The 23,339-nt window shown below is 39.4% G+C and overlaps 2 protein-coding genes across 23 annotated transcripts in view; one reads left to right on the top strand and one right to left on the bottom strand.

Annotated features, from left to right (window-relative positions):
* The window catches only part of LOC123755396 (uncharacterized), a 47,854-nt gene extending 27,515 nt beyond the window's left edge, over positions 1 to 20,339 (bottom strand). For both annotated transcript variants that reach the window (XM_069327794.1, XM_069327793.1), the window contains exon 1: positions 20,143 to 20,339. The gene's annotated coding sequence lies outside the window, so the exon portion shown is untranslated. The remainder of the gene's footprint in view (positions 1 to 20,142) is intronic.
* LOC123755395 (lipase 3) lies at positions 1,501 to 16,504 on the top strand. 21 transcript variants are annotated; one of them, XM_045737994.2, is made up of 11 exons: positions 1,501 to 1,803; positions 7,119 to 7,292; positions 8,325 to 8,571; positions 9,428 to 9,542; positions 10,373 to 10,523; positions 11,143 to 11,235; positions 12,486 to 12,644; positions 13,431 to 13,515; positions 14,002 to 14,144; positions 14,601 to 14,689; positions 15,139 to 16,504. In XM_045737994.2, the coding sequence occupies exons 2-11, from the start codon at positions 7,119 to 7,121 to the stop codon at positions 15,197 to 15,199; spliced, it is 1,317 nt and encodes a 438-aa protein (XP_045593950.1). In that variant the 5' UTR covers positions 1,501 to 1,803; the 3' UTR covers positions 15,200 to 16,504. The 21 variants fall into 21 exon arrangements, 14 of the variants coding, with proteins under 14 accessions (XP_045593950.1, XP_069183887.1, XP_069183892.1 ...); XR_011229196.1 differs by lacking the exon at positions 12,486 to 12,644 and adding an exon at positions 12,272 to 12,430 and having other exon boundaries at positions 1,672 to 1,803; positions 14,601 to 14,932; positions 15,170 to 16,504; XR_011229195.1 differs by having other exon boundaries at positions 1,672 to 1,803; positions 14,601 to 14,932; positions 15,170 to 16,504.
* Positions 20,340 to 23,339: the final 3,000 nt, after the last annotated feature.

Raw genomic sequence — 23,339 nt, forward strand, 5'->3', positions numbered from 1 at the left:
ACAAGGATTGTAACCTAGAGTTCTACTGAACACAACGATTTTCTGAGGCTTCAACTGAAGCCAGAAGAGGATATTCACACAATTCCCCCCATGTACTCTGGCTCTGGACGCTCCTCTTTCAATACACAGAGTAATCACACTAACCTGACTAAATCAATGAGAAAATCCGTAGAGAACAATTGATGTAGCAATTTATATTGCTACAAAAATTCAAGGATTTAAAACATGGGAATATCAGGTTGCGCATACTCTTTGTTATTAACCTAAGACACGCTGTTTTAGCTACTTGCTTGGGTCCTCAGGTTTTTCCAGTTTAGAGCTATAACTCTCCTGTACGCTATATCAGCTCACTTGTACCCGATGTCAGCTCTCATGTACTCCTTGTCAGTTCTCCTGTACCCCATACACACACACACACACACACACACACACACACACACACACACACACACACACACACACACACACACACACACACACACACACACACACACACACGCCTGCGTGTGAAACACGCTATAAAACGCAGCTCCTGAGAGGGGAAATGAGGTAACAGTTTTCAGTGTGGCGTAATGGAGTGAGGCCAAGAGAGGGGGGGGGAGGAGGGGGTGATGCGGGGGGAAGGGGTTGAGAGAGGTCTTAAAGGGTAGGGGCAGGCTGAGTAGAAATGGATTCTTAAAGGGGAGAGAGGGCAGAGGTAGGGGTCAGGGAGGAAGGTCCGGATCCCCTTAGGGGTGGCAGAGGGCAAGCTAAGGGGAAGGGGCAGAGGGAGGAGGGACAAGGTAGTGGGGAGGTGGAGTGTTTCTTAACACCACAAATTATACCGAGAATGCTTTAGCAATATGAGAGAGAGAGAGAGAGAGAGAGAGAGAGAGAGAGAGAGAGAGAGAGAGAGAGAGAGAGAGAGAGAGAGAGAGAGAGAGAGAGAGAGAGAGAGAGAGAGAGAGAGAGAGAGAAAGAGAGAGCGAGAGAAAGAGAGAGAGAGAGAGAGAGAGAGAGAGAGAGAGAGAGAGAGAGAGAGAGAGAGAGAGAGAGAGAGAGAGAGAGAGAGAGAGAGAGAGAGAGAGAGAGAGAAAAAAATACACGTATAAAATACTTAGAGGAAAAGACAGTGGAAAAAGAGGAACTGTGCAACATGAATACCAATAGAGCAAAAGGACGAGGACGGACGCTTCAGACCCAGACGAGTTACAGAGATGTCATAACATTTTCTTCTAGAATAAGAATAGTGGGAAATGGAATAAACTAACCTCGGGCCGGGCTTGGGGAGTAGAAGAACTCCAAGAACCCCATCAACCAGGTATCAACCAGGTATCAACCAGGAACTAAAACAGCAGGTTGTAGAGGCAAACTACATTCATAACTTTAAAAATATAAATGATAGAGAAATAGGCCAGGAGTCATTGCATTAAACAACTGGTGGCTAGAAAGGCGGGCTGAAATAGCTAGTGCTCAATCCTGCAGTCTCAAATAAGTGAGCACAAATAGATGAGTGCACCCAGTCAAGATTACACCTAAGAGTACACCCAGCTATGAGTAGACTTAGCTTAAGAGTACACACAGGCAGGAGTACAACCACCTAAGAGTACACAGCTAAGACTACACACAGCTAGAAGTACACCCCAGTCAAATCTACACCCAGTCAAAACTATACCAAGTCATGAGTACAAAGAGTACGCACCGCCAAGAGTACACAAAATATGACAGGATAATGAGGCTACCATATCTGTTTCCTGTTAGTGAGTGTTGGAGAGTCCCGCGTGGTCACGCTCCTCAGTCTCTGTGGGGCCCTCTGACGGTGGGGTGAGTACTGCCTGAAGGGTGAGTACTGTCTGGGGGGTGAGTCCTGCCTGGGAGGTGAGTACTGCCCGAGGGGTGAGTCCTGCCTGGGAGGTGAGTACTGCCCGAGGGGTGAGTCCTGCCTGGGAGGTGAGTACCGCTTTTTGGGTGAGAACTGCCGGGTGGATTTTAAAATTTGATTCATTCAATCCTTCTGTTATGGGTTTTCTATTTCATGTGTTGATGGTGTTATCACTTGTAGTGACGTCGTGTTTCACTACAATACAGCTCCAGTAAGCAAACGTTGTTTGTTGACATTTTAAATTACGTGCGTTGCTTATTTGAAATTGCGTTTCGTCCGTTCAATAGAATTTTGAATTTCGTAAAACGAATCTGTTACCCGTTTTTGTTCTAGTTTGTATGAGCGTTAACTTTTCAACGGGTGTATAGATCACAAAGAACACGGAATGATGAACATGTTTTCACTTGTGGCAACGATGGTGTGCTCACTTTCACGGTTAATCTACAGTTTTATACCCATATCAGTGATAGTTAAGGCGGATGATTCTTTCAAATTACCTGGGAAACCCGTCTTCAGTACTCCAACGGAAGTGAGTACCTGCCTTTGGTACACCTAGTGTAAGTCACTCTCACCTGGAAGGCACTAAGATGTAACAACAACAATATCTGCGTCTATTAATGTAGGCTACATGGTACTGATCTGTTAGTGGTTGATACCCTGGCAGCCATGGTTCGAATCCTTGTGTAGCCTATATGGTTATCGAATCCTTGTGTAGCCTGTATGGTTATCGAATCTTTATAACCTCTAGTGTATGTCTCGTCAACCTGTCCTCTCAAATACCGCATCGCATTTTGATATGTATGGGATATCCCTCCTCGACAAAATATGACATACTATATAAATCATAGCTGCTCTCAAAATTGACAGGCTGTCACGTTTTCTATGCATGGGTCCTCGGTTAGGTTAGGTTAGGTTAGGTTCGAGCAATTTAGTACATTTGTTTTGTGACAACTGGAGAGGACGGGCTGATCGTATAGCATTGTTACCCCCAATAACTCTACAACTAAACCAAATAATTTAAAGTTATGCCTGAAAAACTGTAACTAGTGGCTTTAAGCAATATAAAATTTATTTACCCTCCATGTAACCACTTTATTCGTACCCATTTTATGTTATATGAATAAAATATTAGTATTATGACAGTCAGGTTTCCCATTAGTCTCCCCCTGTTCGGTCGGCCTCACAGAAAACGAAGGCCAGACTTCTCAGTGTTGATGTTTTGATCAGGATGGACCTTCGCTTCTTGATTTACGTGAGTTTATCGTCGTTTTTGTCTAATCTAGTTTCGTTTCCTGCATGATTGATGCAAATTTGTGTGTTTTCTGATAAAGACTATGCAGATAAACGTGGCTGGAGGTACGTGAAGATCTTTATCTGGATTAAATGCCTATACCATTGCCTGTGGAAACGTCATCAGGGAACAAATGGGGAGCATTCGTGGAAATATTTTTGTTTAAATGAACCGGATCACAGAGAACAGTGCGTGACATGTTTAATTAACATGAAATCATGTTAGATAGCTTAATAATTTATGCTCTGGTAATCAGCTACATTATACTCCAATGAGCTTTGAGAAGTTGGAATCAGCCTGCCTTCTAAAAATTTTAATATTTGCACCTCTTATAGTTATAGTGACTATAGGTGATACCTATAGTGACTATGGATGTTCCTATAGTTGGAATTGATGGAATGTATTAGCTGCAACCTGTCTTCAGGCTAGGCTCGTTAAGGCAGCGGCCGACCTCAAAGACACATTCATAAATTTTAACGTACTGCGTAAGCAAAATTGGCCTTTTGTCAATTATAAAGTAATGTTATTATATACTAGAATGTGTTGAATAATTAGGCTTAACTTAGGTTAGGTTAGATAGTTAGGTTTTGTTTATAATTATTGGTATTTGGAGTACGTGGCTGATTATAGTGCTGTTGATGAGGACGAGCTGTCGAATCGCCAACCCGTCTTCCTAAGGTTTTCCAACGTCAAAAAACTGGCGTCTTAAAGTGCCCTTATCCGAACTTATCAGAGGACCCAAAACAGAAAACGAAACTGCATATCAATTTTGCGAGCCGCTTCCATTTTCTAGTACGACGAATTTTGCCCTTAAATAGAGTATACGTCAATATGTGACGCTCTATTAGGAGGACGGGTTGCAAATCGTGGGTCTTCACCCACGTATTAACAAGTGCAACTAATCTCGAAGAAAACCTGAACACCTAACCTAAGCTATGCCTAACTATACATAGAACTTTAATATATATTAATATTAATTTATATGGGAACAAACCTATATTTTTTAATACACAATATGTTAAAATTGATAAATATGTCTTGGAAGACGGTGGCAGTTCTAACGAGCTGTATATGTACTGAGGTCCTGGTTACAACCTGGCCAGCAACCTGGCCCGAGGACAGTTTGCAGTTTTTGGTATGCCCTTTTCAAATTCGAATAGTACAAAACAGACTATTTTTGTGAACATATTCATGAACATAAATATGTTTATTCTATACATAATCACTATAGGTATAGTCCGCGGTTGGAGGCCAGACGCTTGGAGCTAGTCTCAACCAACTTTAAAAAAAAAATCATATTGAGTAGAGGAGTGTCAGAGGCCAGTCGGTGTCGGCCCAAGTGAAATGCTTTAAGAAATATTTATAGAGCCAACCAGGAGATTTTCATGAAATCAAGTCTGAAATTTGTGTTGTGTTTTCCATAGAATTGTTCAGCAATTACAGTGCTTCGTAATAATAAATTTGTTGAAAGTGGGGAAATAGGAAGAAGGATAATGAAAGCAGAGGGGACGAGGGTGAGAAAAGACCCGAGCACAGCCGGGTACCCCTTCCAGTGTGTTATGAAATAAACATGTGAGCTTCCCCTAGTGTTTCACAGTAGCCCAGTGCTCAGTGCAGATGATTCACAACGCAAAGGTCTTGGGTTCGATTCCCGCCAGGAAAGATGTTTGAGTAAATAGTTACTCTTAAGGATGCAACTGGTGTGGGTTGCATCCTGGGAACGTCAGCAGTGGGGACCGGGATAGGTTGAACAGGCTTCCTGTCCTTGACAATCGTAACCCACATTGTATTATAATTACTAGATAATATTAATAATATATTTAAGAGCTTATCTGTTTATATCTTTAAAGGGCTTCTACCAATACACAATCACCACAGATAAGGCCAGGCCATCATATCCTAATCGCAGAGGTCGCATCGTTATCAGGACTCCTTACCAATTAGTAAACATGTGTCGCTCAATGTGTGAATATTATTAGTCCGCCATGAATCTTTCTTCAAGGGACAGAGATTCGTTTTAATATATATCTTGCTTCGAGCAAAACTCACGTAGCCTAGCCCGGATTCAGCAGGTCGTCCAGTGCCCCATGCGGAGGACATACATGCATACGTTATTAATGTGCTTCCTTCACTTGAGAACGAGGGGAATATGGCAGGTGATGTCGATCCTGATTCTGATGTGGATTTTGAAGAACGTGATTCAACGACGAGACTTCAGTGCTTTATTAGGAGATTTAAGTCTTCCAAAAGAAGCATCAGAACTGCCAGCTTCGAGAGTGACAGCTAAGAATTTACTCCTGCGTCATCCAAATGTAACATTGTATCGTAAGGAAGAAAAGGGGAAAAAATATTTTACAATACTTTAAGAGTTGATAGTGTTTTAGTATATTTTTATGATGTGGCAGGTTCGTTAAATGCAATAGTCGTGACACCATGAGTGGTGATTGTGTTTAGATAGTTCTAAGAGAGGCGTCAGGTATGTCTTACTCCATGACGGAAATTCATATAGTTCAGTTTCCTTTGGTCAATCTGTACATCTTAAAGAATATGGACACACCAAAAAAGTTCTAGTGTTACTCAAAATTGACGACCAAACCACCATTAAGAAAATTAAGAAACGACAACGTTTCGGTTCGCCCTGGACCATTTCAAGTAGTTTTTGTGACATCGTTTACTTACCCAAATATAATGACCATAACGGAATCATCTATGTGCATCTTAAAATGGTGAACATTTTACTTCGTCAAGAAGGAGGATACACGAAATATCCATGATTCTTATGCTTGTGGGATAGCAGAGCTTAGGATAAATACGGAACTCAGAAGAACTAACAGGTTAAAACATGCTTAAATGTTGGAGAACCAAATATCAAAGACCAAATGGTATAAATCAATGTGACACTGGTTCAGCGCCTCAAATTAGACTGCAACTAATCTTAGATATAAATCAGCAAAGGTGTTATTGACCAGTTTATGATCACTACTATATTAAGGTCGATATCATTGCTACATTAAGGTTATAATCACTGATATATTAAGGTCGATATCACTGCTATATTAAGGTCGATAATCACTGCTATATTAAGGTCGATAATCACTGCTATATTAAGGTCGATAATCATTGCTATATTAAGGTCGATAATCACTGCTATATTAAGGTCGATAATCACTGCTATATTAAGGTCGATAATTACTTATATATTAAGGTGGATACTGCTATATTACGGTCGATAATTACTGATATATTAAGGTGGATAATCAATGCTATATTAAGGTCGATAAGGTTGTATGCAAATTAAAACATTACAAGCTAGATATTACATTTAAGTTTCTATATATATTTTTACCTTAACTAAATGTACGTAGGCCTACAACGTAATTAGCATACGCAAATACAAATTAATTACTGACATGCAGTATGCAAATTAACACGAATAAGAATTAAACTAAAACATTCTCGTTACGCACATGCAAATTCAGCAAGATTAAAAGCCTATTGAGTAACTTAATTACTCCTACATTTATATACTCAAGATGGTCAATGTGCTGTTGCTCGACTCTCCACTTTTCTAATTTGCAAATTCGCATGTGCAAATGAACTTAACCTATTTCAAGACAATGAGAACAGGCCAGTTCACATTGTAGTTCATAACAAATACCTTAGTGAGCGCTTTCATTAGGTTAAATAATACTGAAATTCTGAGTGATAATCATAGACTCGGCTTGTGATACGCTGAGAGGAAAGGTTCCAGGGCTTGGATGAAAATTGCAATATATACAAAATTTCAAATGTTGATTGTTAAATCGATTGGGTGATATTAACTCTGTACCCATTGATTTGTATTTTTATACAAAAATAATACTTATTTGATTTAATAATGATAATTTTGACTTGATAAATTTAAACATTACAAAATGAGTTTCAAAGAGGTTTCAATGTCTGATATGACTTCGCTATGTGCGGCAGATGGCGTTGGTGACGATGTTGGTGGTGATGATGGGGTTGCTGGTGGTGTGGCAAACGATGGGGGAGGTGGTAGTATACGAGGACCTGGCTGAAAGCCGCTTAATAAGCACCTCCTCCGCCCGCTGGCTCCGCAAGGTGCTCAAGAAATACGACTCTCGCGCTAATGTCACCACGGTAGGTCTGCCGGGAAGGAGGTCCTCCTACAGGTCCTTACTATAGTAAATCCTTCCTTTATAGGCCATATGTGCCTAGATGTTATCGCGAGAGTTTTCGCTCAGAATATATATAATCATTCGCCTTACTTCTGTTCTTTTCAACCTGTGATGAGAATTCCTAGCCTATTGACCCAACCACTTACCTGGGCTGGACGGTAGAGCGACGGACTCGCTTCATGCAGGTCGGCGTTTAATCCTCGACTGTCCAAGTGGTTGGGCACCATTCCTTCTCCCCCGTCCCATCCACAAGATCCTTATCCTTCTCCCCTTCCAAGTGCTATTTAGTCGTAATGGCTTGACGCTTTACCCTGATAATTCTCTCCAAATCCATTGTGGATGATTGCTAGTCTATTTCGGATGATTACATATCTATTGCGGATGATTGCTAGTCTACTGTGGATGGTTGCTAGTCCATTACTGATGATTTCTAGTGTATTGAGGATGATTCCAGGTTTATATTGAATAATTCCTAATCTATAGCTAAGTAATCCTAGTATATAGCGAATTATATTTAACCATTAGACTAAATTAAAATATTCTGTCAATACTTAATGATGAATATTATGTATTTCTGATTCCTTTTGAGAACTATATTCGAGAAGTATTTTCTAATGATTGATGATAATTGATGATGCTGATTGGTGATGATGAAGACGGAATATGACGATTGTGCAGATGACGATGATTATGATATTCAGTGTGATGATGATGAATTCTAATAATGACGATGATAACGAGTTTGAAGTTGGTAGATATTGATAGGAATGATTGTGAAGCTGGAAAATGACAATTATGGGAATGAGTGTGAAAAATAATAATAATGATGAGCATGCTTGTGAAGATGATAATGATTGATGATGATTACATTGACAATAATCGTGGAGATGATTGACGATGATTACCGACAGCAAAACACAACTCTCTCCACCATTCACACATCCTTCTACTCCCAGCCTGAACTAATCATTCTAGCCACAACTAATCCTTCCAGCCCGAACTAATCAAAGCCAATGGGTACCCGGCGGAGACCCACCACGTCACTACTGAGGACGGGTACATCCTGGAGCTGCACAGGATCCCCTGTGGCATCAAGGCTGGTCGTCGCCAGGCTCCTGACGACGATGAGGCTACGAGGGAACACTCTAGCTGCCCGCGGCGTCGTCCCGTAGCGTTCCTGCACCACTGCCTCCTCTGCTCTTCCTCAGATTTCATCATGAACTACCCTGACAAGGCTCTAGGTCGGTGCTTGAAATCTGATTTTCTGGTAATAAAACTAATTCTATGTTTGTTCCAGTTAGTGAAAAGATATTTTTGTTACATTTTCAGTTATTCAGATATTTTTTCGGATTTTCAAAGATATTTTGTTATATTTTCAGGATTCAAAGAATATTTTGTTAAATTTTGTAGGCATTCAAAGAAATTGTGCACATTTTCAGGTATTCAATGAGATTTTTCTATTTTCTTTTCAGTTTTATTCAAAGAAATTTAGGAACATTTTGAGATTCTATCGAGTATACATTTAATTTATAGTTCGATTCAATGTAATTTTGATACTGACGGGTTCAAATTTAATGTTTTCTATATATCCTCGGCTCACAAGTTACATACCTGGGTTCAGGGCCCGCATGGGACAGAAACGGTTGGGCATGTTTCTTAACACCTGATGTCTCTGTTCACCTAACGGTATATAGGTACCAAGGAGCTAGGTAACTTGTGGGTTGCATACTGGGGAAGGTTAGTGGGAGGCCTATAAGGGGAACTTGATAGGCCTAGGCTTCTTGTCTCCGACACCGGGAATTATACGCTGATATTAATAATTAAAAAAAAAAAATGACGGAAGTTCGACTCCGTTGCACTGCCCCCAAAAAAGATTTTCTCATAGATATACCAAACACTATTATGATTCTATTGGGCATGCTCAAAGACATATCACGCTACTGTGAGAAAAAGTCCACTACGGGTTCACCATAGCCCGTGCTACTTGGAACTTTTTGTTCAGAGTAGCTGAATCTAAAACATCAACAAGAAGCTAGTGTGATCTCAAGGTGGGTGGCGGTATTGGTTCTGACGCGTGTTCCCTTGTATCCATGACAGCCTACATGCTAGCGGACGCTGGCTACGACGTCTGGCTCACCAACGCTCGCGGCAACACCTACTCTCGCACTCATGTTAAACTCTCCACACATGACAAAGAATTTTGGCAATTCAGGTAAGATTTGTGCCGCCACAATAGTTTACTGAGTATATTTGGTGTTGGGCCTACTGCCTGTATCAACCCGTGGAGGGTTATTAAGCCCACCATAATAGCTTACTAAGCCACCACTATGTCTGGTGCTGGCCTTAAGGAATACGTCAACCTCTAGAACCTAGATAATTATTAAAGTCACCACAATTCCTTACTAACCAGGCAGCAAGTATACTTGAGTCCTGAACGTAGTTCACGCCTAAAGCTAGCTCTCAATTTATATATATACACCGAGAAGCAGACCACACCTTTTGCTGTTCATATTCCTTAATAAAATTATTTATTTCAATATATATATATATATATATATATATATATATATATATATATATATATATATATATATATATATATATATATATATATTAATCTTTAGTTTTTAACTATTGTAAAACGAATGTAAATTTAAAGAATGATACAGGAATATACGTGCACAGAACAGAACCCTAGGCCTAAAGGATTGAAATATTACACAAATTCTTCAAATGTTGTAAAATTTGCTTCGAATATTTTAAAAATAAACAGGTTGAATCCTATTGCCAAGAGATTATGTCAAAATTACAGCACGTACTGTATTTGTCCATATAATTCAGTTTCAGGTTATTGTATCTTTCCATGTAAGCCAAAGTTACAAGTCACTGATGTAACCTACAAAAACATCCACTATACCTGCCCATGTAAGCCAGAGTTACAACAGCCAGTGCTGTAACTTACAAAACATCCAATGTACCTGCCATGTGCTGTAAGCTACAACAACATTCACTGTACTAAACCATGTGTTCGCTACCTGACAGCTGGAGCGAGATGGCGCTGTACGACGCGCCAGCAGCTATCGACTACATACTGGACTTGACTGGCCAAAAAAGCTTGTATTACGTGGGCTTCAGCATGGGCACTACGGTCTTCTGGGGCATGCTGAATGACCGCCCACAGTATGCTGCCAAGGTGATCTATTTCCTCTGTTATCGTGCTTGGGTGTGTTATGTCTGGGCTGTATCACATTGTTGTATTATGTCTGTTGCATCTCATTGTTTGTTATGTTATGTCTTGGCTATATCTCACTGTATGTCTTGGCTGTATCTCACTGTTTGCTGTATTATGTCTATTGTATTGCATTCTTTGCCGTATTATATCTGTTGTATCTCAGTGTTTGCTGTATTTTGTCTATGTTGTATCACAGAATTTGCTGTATTATGCATGTTTTTTTTATTTGCATGCCTGTAAATTATCTCTAATCCAAAGAGGTATTGAAGTATAGCAAAATTCAGTTTACTTCAAGTAAGTTGATGTTTCAAATCGCTTGCGGTTTGGATTCCCACGTGCATGGGGAATATTCTTACAGGTTCCGGAAGATGAGAGGAAATGTCAGTCAGCACTGTTGGGAAATGCCCAACAGACCACTGGAACATGATCTAACACAATGCAGTTACACAATAATTAAGGTTTTAACTAAGATTTCTTGGTATATCAGGTATATACTAAATAAGATTTCTTGGTATAGCAGAACACGTGTTGTTATCGTGAAATGACCAGTCATTGTAATCACTTGTATCTCATCAAACAGATTCGATTCATGGTTGCCCTTGGTCCCGTAGCCTACGTGCGACACATTGAGGGGCCTCTGGGGTATGCTGCCACCTTTGTCAATCAAATCGAAGTAAGTCATTACTTCGTTATTACTGTATTGAATACCATAGAAAATATGGTAATAAATGGTTCTAATGTATTGGTTAATATGAGCATAATAATTGAAACTGCAGTAAGCTTAATGGCTTATACTTGGCAGCTTCTATTTATGTCCAGGCAAAACTTTTTCATGTTTATGTCTAACCTACGCTCGAAACAATCCAGCGATCCCATGGTAATTTGTTACATAAATATATCACCCTGTTTCCAAACCAGTATTTACCCAAGTCTTTCCTGAGTTTATTCTTATCCAATTTATATCCATTATTACGAGCCCTGTTTTGTGGCGATACTGTATATTCAAAATCTTGCACATATATATATATATATATATATATATATATATATATATATATATATATATATATATATATATATATATATATATATATATATATATTAACATTTTTGATGTGATTATCTGGATCTAAAATAGTATTCTAGAACTTTGCTCTCAGTTCACATGGAGTAACTGCTGATCTTTCATTCTTTTGAGTGTATGTTAAATGTTGAGTGTATGTTAAATGTTGAGTGTATGTTAGCATTTGGATCCCGCTGAAAACCATGAGGATTTCTCTCCACCTGCAGTGATTGTTGTGAGTAGCCAATCTGTATTATACAATACTGTATTTAAAAATACAGTATTCCTATTCAACAGCTTACATAATAATTTATATTATATAAATTTACCTGGTTTTGATTGCAAGACATATTTGGTTAGGAATAGGGTGCTGATTTTTGGTTCAAGCCGCGTACCTCGCTTCTTCATTCACCAGGCCACGTTGATGGGTCAATATGAGATGCTTTCATTTTGACCTCGTTTGGAAGGAGGGTTGTTGACTTATGGAACAAATTACCGGTAACCTAACAGATATGGGATCCTTGGATTGTTTCAAGCGTAGGTTAGACATGTAATGAATTACTTAGGGGTGATACAAATAGAAGGTTGCCTCGTATGGACCAATAGGCCTTCCTCTATGCCATTTGTGTAACCTCTTTTTCCTCAGACCACCTTCTCTCTGATGGACAAATATGAAATGCTGTCATTTGGACCTGTAATGGACCGTCTTCTCGCTACTTTTTGCAATGAGAAATTGTTCACTTCCTTCATCTGCCGCAACATTCTCTTTCTCATCTATGGCCCGGACCCTGAGGGACTAAATAAGGTACACAGTCCATACGCCTTCCTCTCTGCCATTTTTGTAACCTCTTTTTCCCCAGACCACCTTGTCTCTGATGGGCAAATATGAAATGCTGTCATTTGGACCTGTAATGGACCGTCTCCTCGCTACTTTCTGCAACGAGAAACTCTTCACTTCTTTAATCTGCAGCAACATTCTCTTTCTCCTCTGTGGCCCCAACCCTGAGGAACTAAATAAGGTACACAGTCCATTGTTACACGGTCCATTGATACACAGTCCAATGGTACACAGTCCATTAATACACAGTCTATTAGTACAAAGTTAATACCTTTCCTACAGGAGTCAATCTCTCCAGCAACAATAATAGCCCACACAGTGATTGTGTGTGTGGAAGGTACACAATATGAACTGGTACACAAAGGTCACGTCTTGCAATGTTATTTTGTAGCTGGGCCGAGAATGAAGGCAACAGCTAAAATTAACATATCCTCGGGCTCATAATGTACGTATGTGTTGTTAAATTAGACTGTGCTTATTTTGGTTTTAAAATTGCTCGTTTAGGCCCATGACAGGTTAGGTTAGGCTGTTTCGGGTTTTGCTATCCACGTTAGTGTACAAATATTAGAAATTAATTTGTGCTAACTCGATTATCAGCGTTTAATTTGTATTGATTCAGGTATCGGGTTATAATTTGTGATGATCAGGTATCAGGGTTATAATTTGTGATAATCAGGTATCAGGGTTATAATTTGTGATAATCAGGTATCAGGGTTATAATTTGTGATAATCAGGTATCAGGGTTATAATTTGTGATAATCAGGTATCGGGTTATAATTTGTAGTGATCAGGTATCAGGGTTATAATTTGTGATAATCAGGTATCAGGGTTATAATTTGTGATGATCAGGTATCAGAGAATAATTTGTGATGACTCATATATCGCCATTCTCCTAAACTGAAGTACATTGTCAGTGAATTACCAATGAAGTACAGTGTAATAATTCTAACAAAAATGTTCCCATCAGGAGTTTCTACCTGTGATGTTATCCCATACGCCGGCCGGCACTTCTGTACGCACAGTTACGCACTATCTCCAGGAAGTCAATTCAGGTAATGTTGTTGCTGTTAATAATGAACTACATATTCTGAATGTGGCTCTCTTTGGAAGTTATAGGCCTACCACTGTCGAAATTATAGGCCTAAGCCGTCACTTCCAATTATCGCGGAGGTGCATGCGGTTGTGTATGTGTTGAGTGGTATTGTTGGTACTTTCAGAGTATGATATTTTGACATATGAAATGTTGATTTTGACTTATGTACACTGATGGTGTCCTCTGAATGTTGACTTATAAATTAAAATGTTTATTATCTTAGTATAAAACATTCAACAGACTGAGTTCAATAGCATATATAATTATTTCTTATAGAAAACATGTATTACTTCGTTACAGAATGTTAATACGATATCCGAAAACCCTATATTTATATCAACTTTTTAATCCCCTAGATGAATATCATATATCAATATTGATCATGCATCCAATTATGGAAATATACCATCAATTACATTATCATTTAAATGATATCTCTTTCCAGGAAAGTTTCAGAAATATGACTTTGGAAAATTAGGGAACCTGAAGCATTATAATTCGGCGAGTCCTCCAGTTTACAACCTGAGCCATGTGACAACACCGGTTGCTGTCTTCTGGTCCCAACACGACTGGCTAGCAGATCCTACGGTAGGTGACATCCTACAGTAAGGTGTGATGTAGATGGGGGCCTTACAGTAGGTGAGATCTGCTTAGATCTCAGTTTAGGGAAAATATATTAAAACTATTGTTTTTCGTAAGGAAGACTTGTATGGAATATTTATGTACTTTAAGTGTAAAAAATTTAGGGAAGAAATATTAAAGCAATAGTCATATGTATACAAATAATGTTATACACTAACACAAACCTGTTCTATAACAGGCTTCGCTAAAACGAACATGTTTACCGTATAATATTTGGATTGAATCCCTTATCATACTTCTCTATAAACTTAAGCCTCAATTATTACACTAATCAGCTGTAATACAAACAGAAAACCTAGCAGAGCTCAACTTTAATGTCCTGGAAGGATGATTCTGCCAAAGAAATAAGAAGAATTATAACTTGCTTAGGCTAATATAATTCTATCTCTTTTTGCTCCTCAGGATGTCTTACACCTGGTGAGCGAATTACCTAATGTTGTCTACGAGCACCGCGTCGAGGATCCTCTCTTTACGCATCTGGACTTTGTGTGGTACGTCTCTTTTGTGACGTCGTGGAATTTAGCCTCTTTTTCTGTTCGTTACTAAGTCAGGTACTTTTGTGTACGTCATTGAGTTAGCTACTTTCGTGTACACAACTGAGTTGACTACACATAGTCGTATGAATTTATAAGTTTTAACTCAATCACAGACGGCTTAGTGAAAAAATTTAAGACCTGAATCATTTCATATCTGAACCAAAATATGATTGATACATCACTGATGATGATGATGAGGTAGATGATTTCTCTGTGCATTATTATTATTATTATTACTATTATTATTATTATTATTATTATTACTATTATTATTATTATTATTATTATCAGTTATATAATTTGAATTATTAGTTGCATTAGGATTATTATTTGTATTATTTTTGTATAATATCTTGAACCAGTGATGTTGTGTTGCTGACCAGTTGATCTTTTCCCGTGTGCAGGGCTCTCCACGCGGACACGCTGGTCTATGAGCACCTCTTGCGAGTCATGGCTCGCTACTAGCCCACCACGGGGACAACTGCAACACCACATGCTCACTTATTGTACCAAGACATCTCTAGTTGCAACAAGACATCGCTAGTTGCAGCAAGACATCGCTAGTTGTAACAAGACCTCGCTAGTTGTAACAAGACATCACTCGTTGCAACAAGACATCACTAGTTGCAACAAGACATCGCTAGTTGTAACAAGACATCATTAGTTGCAACAAGACATCACTAGTTGCAACAAGACATCACTCGTTGCAACAAGACATCATTAACTGCAACAAGACATCACTCACAACATCACTCGCTGCAACAAGACATCTGTGTGAAATAATGGTCTCTTAGGGTGTCCCACGGGTGAGTTAAAAATGACACATTACATTGCACTTAGTCAGGAAATCTGCCCTCGAGTGCCAGAGTGCACACACACACACCAGAGATTACAGATCCTATATTCCTTATGACCGGTCTTACGTTTAGCAACATGAATATCTCTGTGAAGCTCTCATTGCTCGCAGCCTAGTTATGTCACAATGGCCGTCGTATATCCAGTGCATGACTAGCTAGGACGAGTTAAACATTTTCACCATAAGAGGCCGACGCCACGGCCATATTAGATGATACAGACAGAAATATTCTGCTCAGGGGATGGCGAGAGATTAGCAGGTCAGGTCATATGGTCGAACAAGAATTAGTGACGCAATCGTGACACACTGATCCATGTCACCACAGATGAGCCTATAGCATCCTACTCAACTTAGATAGCGGCAGGTCAGCCTGCTTATGATTGGCCAATACGGAAACAAAGGATGCACCCAAAGGATCATCAAGCAAGCATTCTTGTGAGGGAAATTGTACATATGTGGATAAAGACAGATTAGACAGTAAACACGTGCTTATCTTTGTGGTACCATGTGTTGCAACCTGTCACAGTGAATGACAGGTGCTCCAGTCCATTTCCAGTCTGATGTTTTGATAACTGTCCCATTACCAGGGTATTTGAGTATTGATTATTGTACCTGAATATTGTCTGTCCCATTGACAGTGCTCTTATTTATTCACTGCACAAGCCAATGTGATTACCCAAGTAAACCAATTGGAACTTGTGTGTATCCCTTTGCATACCAGCAGTGATAGGAAACCATGTTAATGATTGGTGTCCAATACTGTCAAGTTTGGTGTTGTCCACGTATGGAGGGAGATTGTTCAGTTAGACATTCCATGTCTCTGATGCAATAATAACTTTGCCGACAACAATCTCAAGTAACAACAGTACCCAGTGTATTAGCACATAATTCTGTTGAATAAACTGTTGATTGTTGCATTGTGTTTCCATGAAACCACTTTTAAATACTGCTAGTTGAGCCTTAAGCAATGTAATAGTTCCAGTGGTTTGAACATCTGTTAGCATATTATTCACAAATTAAACAAGTTCTTGATGAGAACCTTCAGAGAAATCCCATAGAGAGATTCATTGTACAACCACCGTGATTCAGGATGCGGTGAAGCCTGCCTGAGGATGGTCCAACCCAAACAGGAGCCTGAAGCCAGCCCAAGGAAGGCCAAATGATGATACAGTTCCAAGAAACAGAGGGGGATATGATCACAGCATACAAGATACTAAAGGGAATATACAAGATGGACAAGGACAACCTCTTTAAATTAAGAATAATTATGACAAGTGGACATAAGTGTAAGCTGTAAAAAAACAATTCTTTAATGAGTCGACAAAATGTGAGGACTACCCGTTGACTACACATTCAGGACACTCGAACCCTGTACAGGTTGTCAACAAATGGAATACCCTGAAAGAAGAAGCTGTAGACACCACCTCCATCTACAATTTGACGTCCAGATTAGACAAGGAATTCGAGCATTAGCATAGTTCAATTATAATACAACAGATACAATAAGGCTGGTAGGCGAGGCATAAGAAGCTGTAGACCTCCCTTCCCCCCATAGACACTGTTAGGTAAGTACATACAGAGCCAAACTGCATAGCGTCCCATCGTGCAACAACACTTCAACTTTATTAATTAAACTTGCAACTTTATCTCTCTGGCAAGGTTCAAACACATGCACTAACTACCCCCACTCCCCTTCCCTCCCCCCACCTAACTGGGCCACCCGTGGAGGGCGGAAAACAATTGGAATGATTCACCTTCACTATTTCCCTTCATCAGATTACACTGGTGCGGGCCACACACAGAGACCAATAGACACACGAACAAATTGATGGAAGGACAGAAACTGGTAAAGTTTACTGGATCATATATTTACACGCAGGTATGCTTAAGACATCGCGGGCGAGCATACTTAAAATATATGTGCATATTTCAAACGGTGCGTGCGAGCATACCTAAAGCAACCCCAGAACAGACTTATAACAGTATGATCACTTGTACACATTACTAATACAATTCTCAGGTATAATAACCAATTCTAATACATCTTGATCGAATATCTAACTATAGAACATAATTCATTTTGTCGAGAACGTCTCTTTGATATGAACAATAACGAGAAAATCAGTAGGAACCGTGAGGAGGATTCGAACCTGCGCGCGGGGTACTCCCAGGCACGCTCTAAACCACTAACACACATGCCTACGCCTGGCTGATAATTAACCTTAATTAACCTCAACAGCAAAGACATTTCTGGGTGTCGAATGATGTGTTGATAAACAGTGGTCATCACAGTTGGTTCCCAACCGAAAGGTCCCGGGTTCAGTTCCCGCGGCAGGAGTGAGACGTTCAGTCATCTTCACCAAGACCAGACTGGTTTCGTGTCGAGCTCAAGAACTATTAATCTCAGGAGTGGTAGTAAGATTATCACAATCTATATCTATAAAATAGAATACCTGTCAGCCAACCTCTTTGTTCATAGTAGGAGGCAAGACGCTCGGGGCTAGCCTATTCCAACTTTCCAAGATGACACATTGTGGGTATGTGAGTGTCACAGGCCAGTTGGGGACCATCCCAAATGCCACCCTTTAAGAAATATCAGTATCTAAAGCGTTAAAATGCGATTTTCGTGGTCTGAAATAAAAGGTTATGTTTTCCGTAGAGTTTGATGCTTACATCCGCCGTTTTCCGGTACAGCATTTTCATGGCTCACTTTAAAACGATGAATGTGAATTCATTAGAGGTTACAAGATTACATTTCCTGAGTCAGAGAGAGAGAGAGAGAGAGAGAGAGAGAGAGAGAGAGAGAGAGAGAGAGAGAGAGAGAGAGAGAGAGAGAGAGAGAGAGAGAGAGAGAGAGAGAGAGAGAGAGAGAGAGAGAGAGAGAGAGGGAGAGAGAGAGAGACTGTTCTATTTGTCTCTCTCTCTCAATAACTGATCAAACCAAAAACAATTAGCTCTGGGCTCGTTCAGGTCTGTAATCCCAACAAATACACGATGGGATAATTTTTTTAATTAAGCTTAACTAATCATTTTTAATAATAATAAAAAAGATTTTTCTATTTTACGTAATATCTTACAGAATTCCCTTACATACAATAGTAAATAAATACGTCTATTTGACCTTTATTTCAATCGTCCATGCAAATGAATAATATAAAATTATTTGTATGTATATATATATATATATATATATATATATATATATATATATATATATATATATATATATTTATATATATATTGGGAGCAGGTTTTCTCTAATACACATTAAACACAACTGCATTGTGACCATTATTAATTTTCTTTGGGATATTTTCCATTTTACGCAAATATCTTCTACCATCTGGAGGGTGAAGAAACATTTGATCACTTAATCTTTGCCAGGTGTGAGCTTAACAGGTGTGTTACTGTGCCAGGTGTGAGCTCAACAGGTGTGTTACTGTGCCAGGTGTGAGCTCAACAGGTGTGTTACTGTGTCAGGTGTGAGCTCAACAGGTGTGTTACTGTGTCAGGTGTGAGCTCAGAAGGTGTGTCACTGTGCCAGGTGTGAGGCCTAAGCTTAATAGTGGGGATTAAATTCCACGCGTGCAAGCTTAGCTCACTGACACATATGATCTCATATGTGAGGGTACAGTGTTTTTTGTCAGTGTGTACACTTCTGGTTATGCTTTCGGGGGCTCAGCTGCGGCTCTGGGGTCCCTCCTTTCAGCCATCAACAGACTGGAATACAGGTTCCTGAATTTTTGGGGTTCTGTCTATCTACATTTGAATATGTGTGTGTGTAATTACCGAAGTGTAATTACCTAAGTGTAGAACCCGGATGAAAGGTCCTCCCAGTACCCTTTCCTTCTCACTTAACTTCTTCCAACCGTCTACCACTCTCTTTGCAAAAAAAGAACTTCCTTCTAATATTTTTTCAGCACCTTTGTTTCCCTAGTTTGAATCCATGACCTCTTGTTCTTGAAGTTACAGGTTTCAAGAATTCGTCTTTGTTAATTTTTGTTGATTCCTGTTACTATCTTGTAAGAGGAAGTGTGATTTGAAATTCTAAAATCTACCCAAGGCAAACCTTCCAAGGAAATTGCAAAGTTAAGAACATCTCAACTTTTCGAATAAAACATGTCATCAGGCTTAATCAGTTTCCGGAATAAATGTTATCAGCATATTAAGCAATCCACATTAATGCTGAAGTATTAATAAACACGCTGAAGTATCAACAAACACGCTGAAGTATTAACAAACACGCTTAAGTAATAACAAACACACTTAAGTATTAACACAAATATACTTTAGTCAAAAATATATCTCCACTGTAGAGTTAACGAGCACTCCTACGTGAGGCTGCCTTTCAGCGAGCTACAAAGACTTTAATACCAGATCTCTGCTGATAAAATATAATAGTTGTTCTAATCCACATGATAAATGAACCAAAGTTATGGAAATAATGAACTATCCAACTGCTAATACACCATTGTAAACATCGTATCATATATAATTAACCCCTCGCTATTCTGCAAACAAGACCCCAACATGTTAATCACAGGATACTTACGTATAATTCGGAGCAGACACCCAGTCTTAAAGATGATGGGGGTCTTTGTACAGGTCCATCAACGCCAACACAATTTAAGGCAGCCATGTCCCTGTTCGCACACAATGGCGCTGCCACGGCTCGTCCTTCTCGCCTACAATTGTAATGTTTTTGAGTCAAATTATTTTATACCATACTCTTGTAACAGTTTGTAGGGTTTTGTTCAGGCTTGCTACATTTAATATTTTTTTTTATATAGTTTTTATAGTCATGAAATGTATTTTGTAATATTTAATAAGTAAGTAATTATCATAGAAGACACCAAGCCGGGAAGGCTATGTAGCTAATTGACTCTTAAGTTGTAGAGTTTAAATGGTTAGGGATGATGGGAAGACAGTGGTAATTATCAAGAGGTGTAATCTTGAAGAAGTGCAGATAATATCATTAATATTAGTAGCACAAGGTAATTAGGGTGTCCGTGAACTTAAACGTTCCAGCATGGAGGCACGAGGCAACATTCCACCTTAATTAATATCCTGCACTGACATCTGATGTGATTCAAACACAAATAAATGCTTACTGACACCAGCAGCCTTTTAAACAAGAAATCACCAGATAAAATTCCTCAAAATTATCATTCATCTAGGGAGTATTACTTTAAAAATCACAACCCAACTAACTATAAATGTGCATCTTTGTTTTACATATTAAGACCGACCTAATGAAATAAATGGAAGACTACGTTGCAGGATTTTTGCAGCCCTGAGCTAAGAGTTCCTCCTGTCATGACGTCCACCAACTGTCTGAACTTTCAAATGCTGTTGAGACAGGCTTACCAAACCCTAGACAAGGTGTTGCCAGATCGACTCGAAACGACGTTCCAGAAACTAATTGCAATCTTTTGTAAGGATCCTTTGAAAGTGAATACATAGTCAAATTAGTGATCTAAACAAAATATGAATATTTAGTAGGGCTCTCGCAAAGTATGGGGCTGGCAGAAGCATGTATTATTGAGCTGTATGAATGGGCTGAGTACGAAGGCTGGTATGGTAACCAGATGATGGCAACAGATGTATGCCAGTATATGTCGAGTCCTCTAAGAGCTTCTGCAATTATGACAAGCTGACAGTGATTTCAGTGACCCAACTCGACCGGAAACTTACAGCTAGAAGTGGGTTATGGCAAGCTAAGGCCAGACGGAATGTCATAGATGCGGGCAGAGATGGCGTGCAGGACAAGCACGGCGGGAAAAGCAGTTCTGATCTGGAGCCCACATCAAGGAGCCGAGATAAGGTAAAATATTTGGTGAACCCCAGTGATTAACACTGGCCCAGTGATTTGAGAGTCTAGTTGATATCTGGAGACTAGGATTGAATGGACTAAGATTGTATGGAGACTAGGATTGTGTAGATTGATGGGGAAGTCAGTCAGGGATTAAGTGAACAGAGCACCTGGTGGTGTTTGCGAGTAATGTAGATATATGAGAATATGTAATATATTTATAAAGTAGTGTTTGACTCGTCCTAATCTTGTGAGTGCCAATATCCCCTCCCAAAAGAGACTGGTGCATGATTAAATGAGATAAGAATAATCTATGAAACATAAACGATATACTGTACTACACGTTGATGATATATTGCAATATATTTACAACATCAACCTTTTACAATATTTCAATAGAAGTTATTGTGCAGAACTTAAAAATAACTTCCATACCGGCTGCTTAAATTATGAAAACAAAGCCTCTCGTCAGCTGACTGACGGAAAACAGCAATTATTCCTCCCTCCCCTCCCAAGGGGGTCTGAAGTAAATACAAGTATTTATAATCTCTAAGACATATAAAAGGGACCGTTGGATCACAAAAATAATACTCAATACGCAAAGCAAGGCATGCAACATGCTAAACCCACGATATTCAACTTACATGATAATTTTATTTATTCAAAAACACAATTCATACCTCTCTGCTCATTTGTAGACATTATTAAACCTAGACTATTGCAAATGCAACATGCAAATTACTGAGGAATTCAAATGTGACTTACTTTGCATGTAAATGATCATGTTACTATGCTACAAGGCACATTTCCATGAGTAGCCTATCCACAAATCAGTGCGTCCGCTTGAGTTGCAACATATACAAAATACAAAATAGTTCACTGAAATGTTCGAAGCTAAACTAATCTAAACTAACACTAAGACCTCTAAGACATGAAAACCAGGAATGGTTCTGAGCAGCAATTATTTACAGTACCAATTTCATTCGTCCGCTGGGGATAATGATATCAAAATGGGTGTATTATTCGAGAGGACAACAAATACTGGCCAACTCAAAAATCCTGCTCAAACAAACTTACATCCAACATAATGTCTACGAAATGATTAACAAGTAATGTAATCCATGCCTTGGTATGCAAATTCAGTACTGGAAATATTCCTGAGATTGCAGAGAAGAATTCTGAATAAGGTTCTGATGAGGATTTAGTTATGACGAGGCAACTTACTCGATCATAACATGTGTGAAGCCAGTAGTGGGTGTAGAGAGTAGTGGGTGTAGCGAGTAGTGGGTGTAACCAGCAGTGAGTATTGCGGGGTGTAGCCAGGCTGACAGCACCACTGGGAACGATGGGCTCATAACAGCCAAACGATGCCATTGGGAGTAAAGGGGAATTGGTCTCTGTTGACATACTTCTGAAACCAAATATTGGTTGGATATCGTCCATTATACGTAGCCTCTGATGTCTGTACTCTGTCCTCGCTCTCTCTCTCTCTCCTCTATATCTCTATACTATAAGAGAGAATGTCTCTTTGTCTCTCTGTCTGAAGCTGGAGGACAGACGTTTGGGTCTAGCCTCACCCAAATTTGCAGGGAGGAATGATCTGGGTATGGGACGAGCATAGGCTGGTTAGGATAGGCATCAGTTAAATGCTTTAAGAAATTGTATCAATTATACAGAACCCCCCCCCCAGGCCATTTTTATGGCGTCAAATGGGAAATATATCGTGTGATCTCCGTGGAGTTCTTAATGAAAAGAAGAAGGTAGATAAAGGGAAGTATGAGGAGACAACGCCAAGCCCTTACGAGTACATTGTATTGGGAAGGGAAGGAAACTATCAGGGGAAAGCGTCAAGCCATTTTGACTATATATAGCACTGGTAAGGGATCAGGATAAGAATTTGGGATGGGACGGGGGGAAGGAATGGTGCCCAACCACTT

This window comes from Procambarus clarkii, chromosome 20 (assembly GCF_040958095.1).
Source record: "Procambarus clarkii isolate CNS0578487 chromosome 20, FALCON_Pclarkii_2.0, whole genome shotgun sequence".
Taxonomy (NCBI): Eukaryota; Metazoa; Arthropoda; class Malacostraca; order Decapoda; family Cambaridae; genus Procambarus; species Procambarus clarkii.

Coding starts and splice junctions, on each gene's coding strand:
- LOC123755395 (XM_045737991.2), top strand. CDS start 5,240: ATGCGGAGGACATACATGCATACGTTATTAATGTGCTTCCTTCACTTG. Junction 12,431..13,430: donor ACCCTGAGGGACTAAATAAG/GTACACAGTCCA, acceptor TGTTCCCATCAG/GAGTTTCTACCTGTGATGTT. Junction 13,516..14,001: donor TCTCCAGGAAGTCAATTCAG/GTAATGTTGTTG, acceptor ATCTCTTTCCAG/GAAAGTTTCAGAAATATGAC.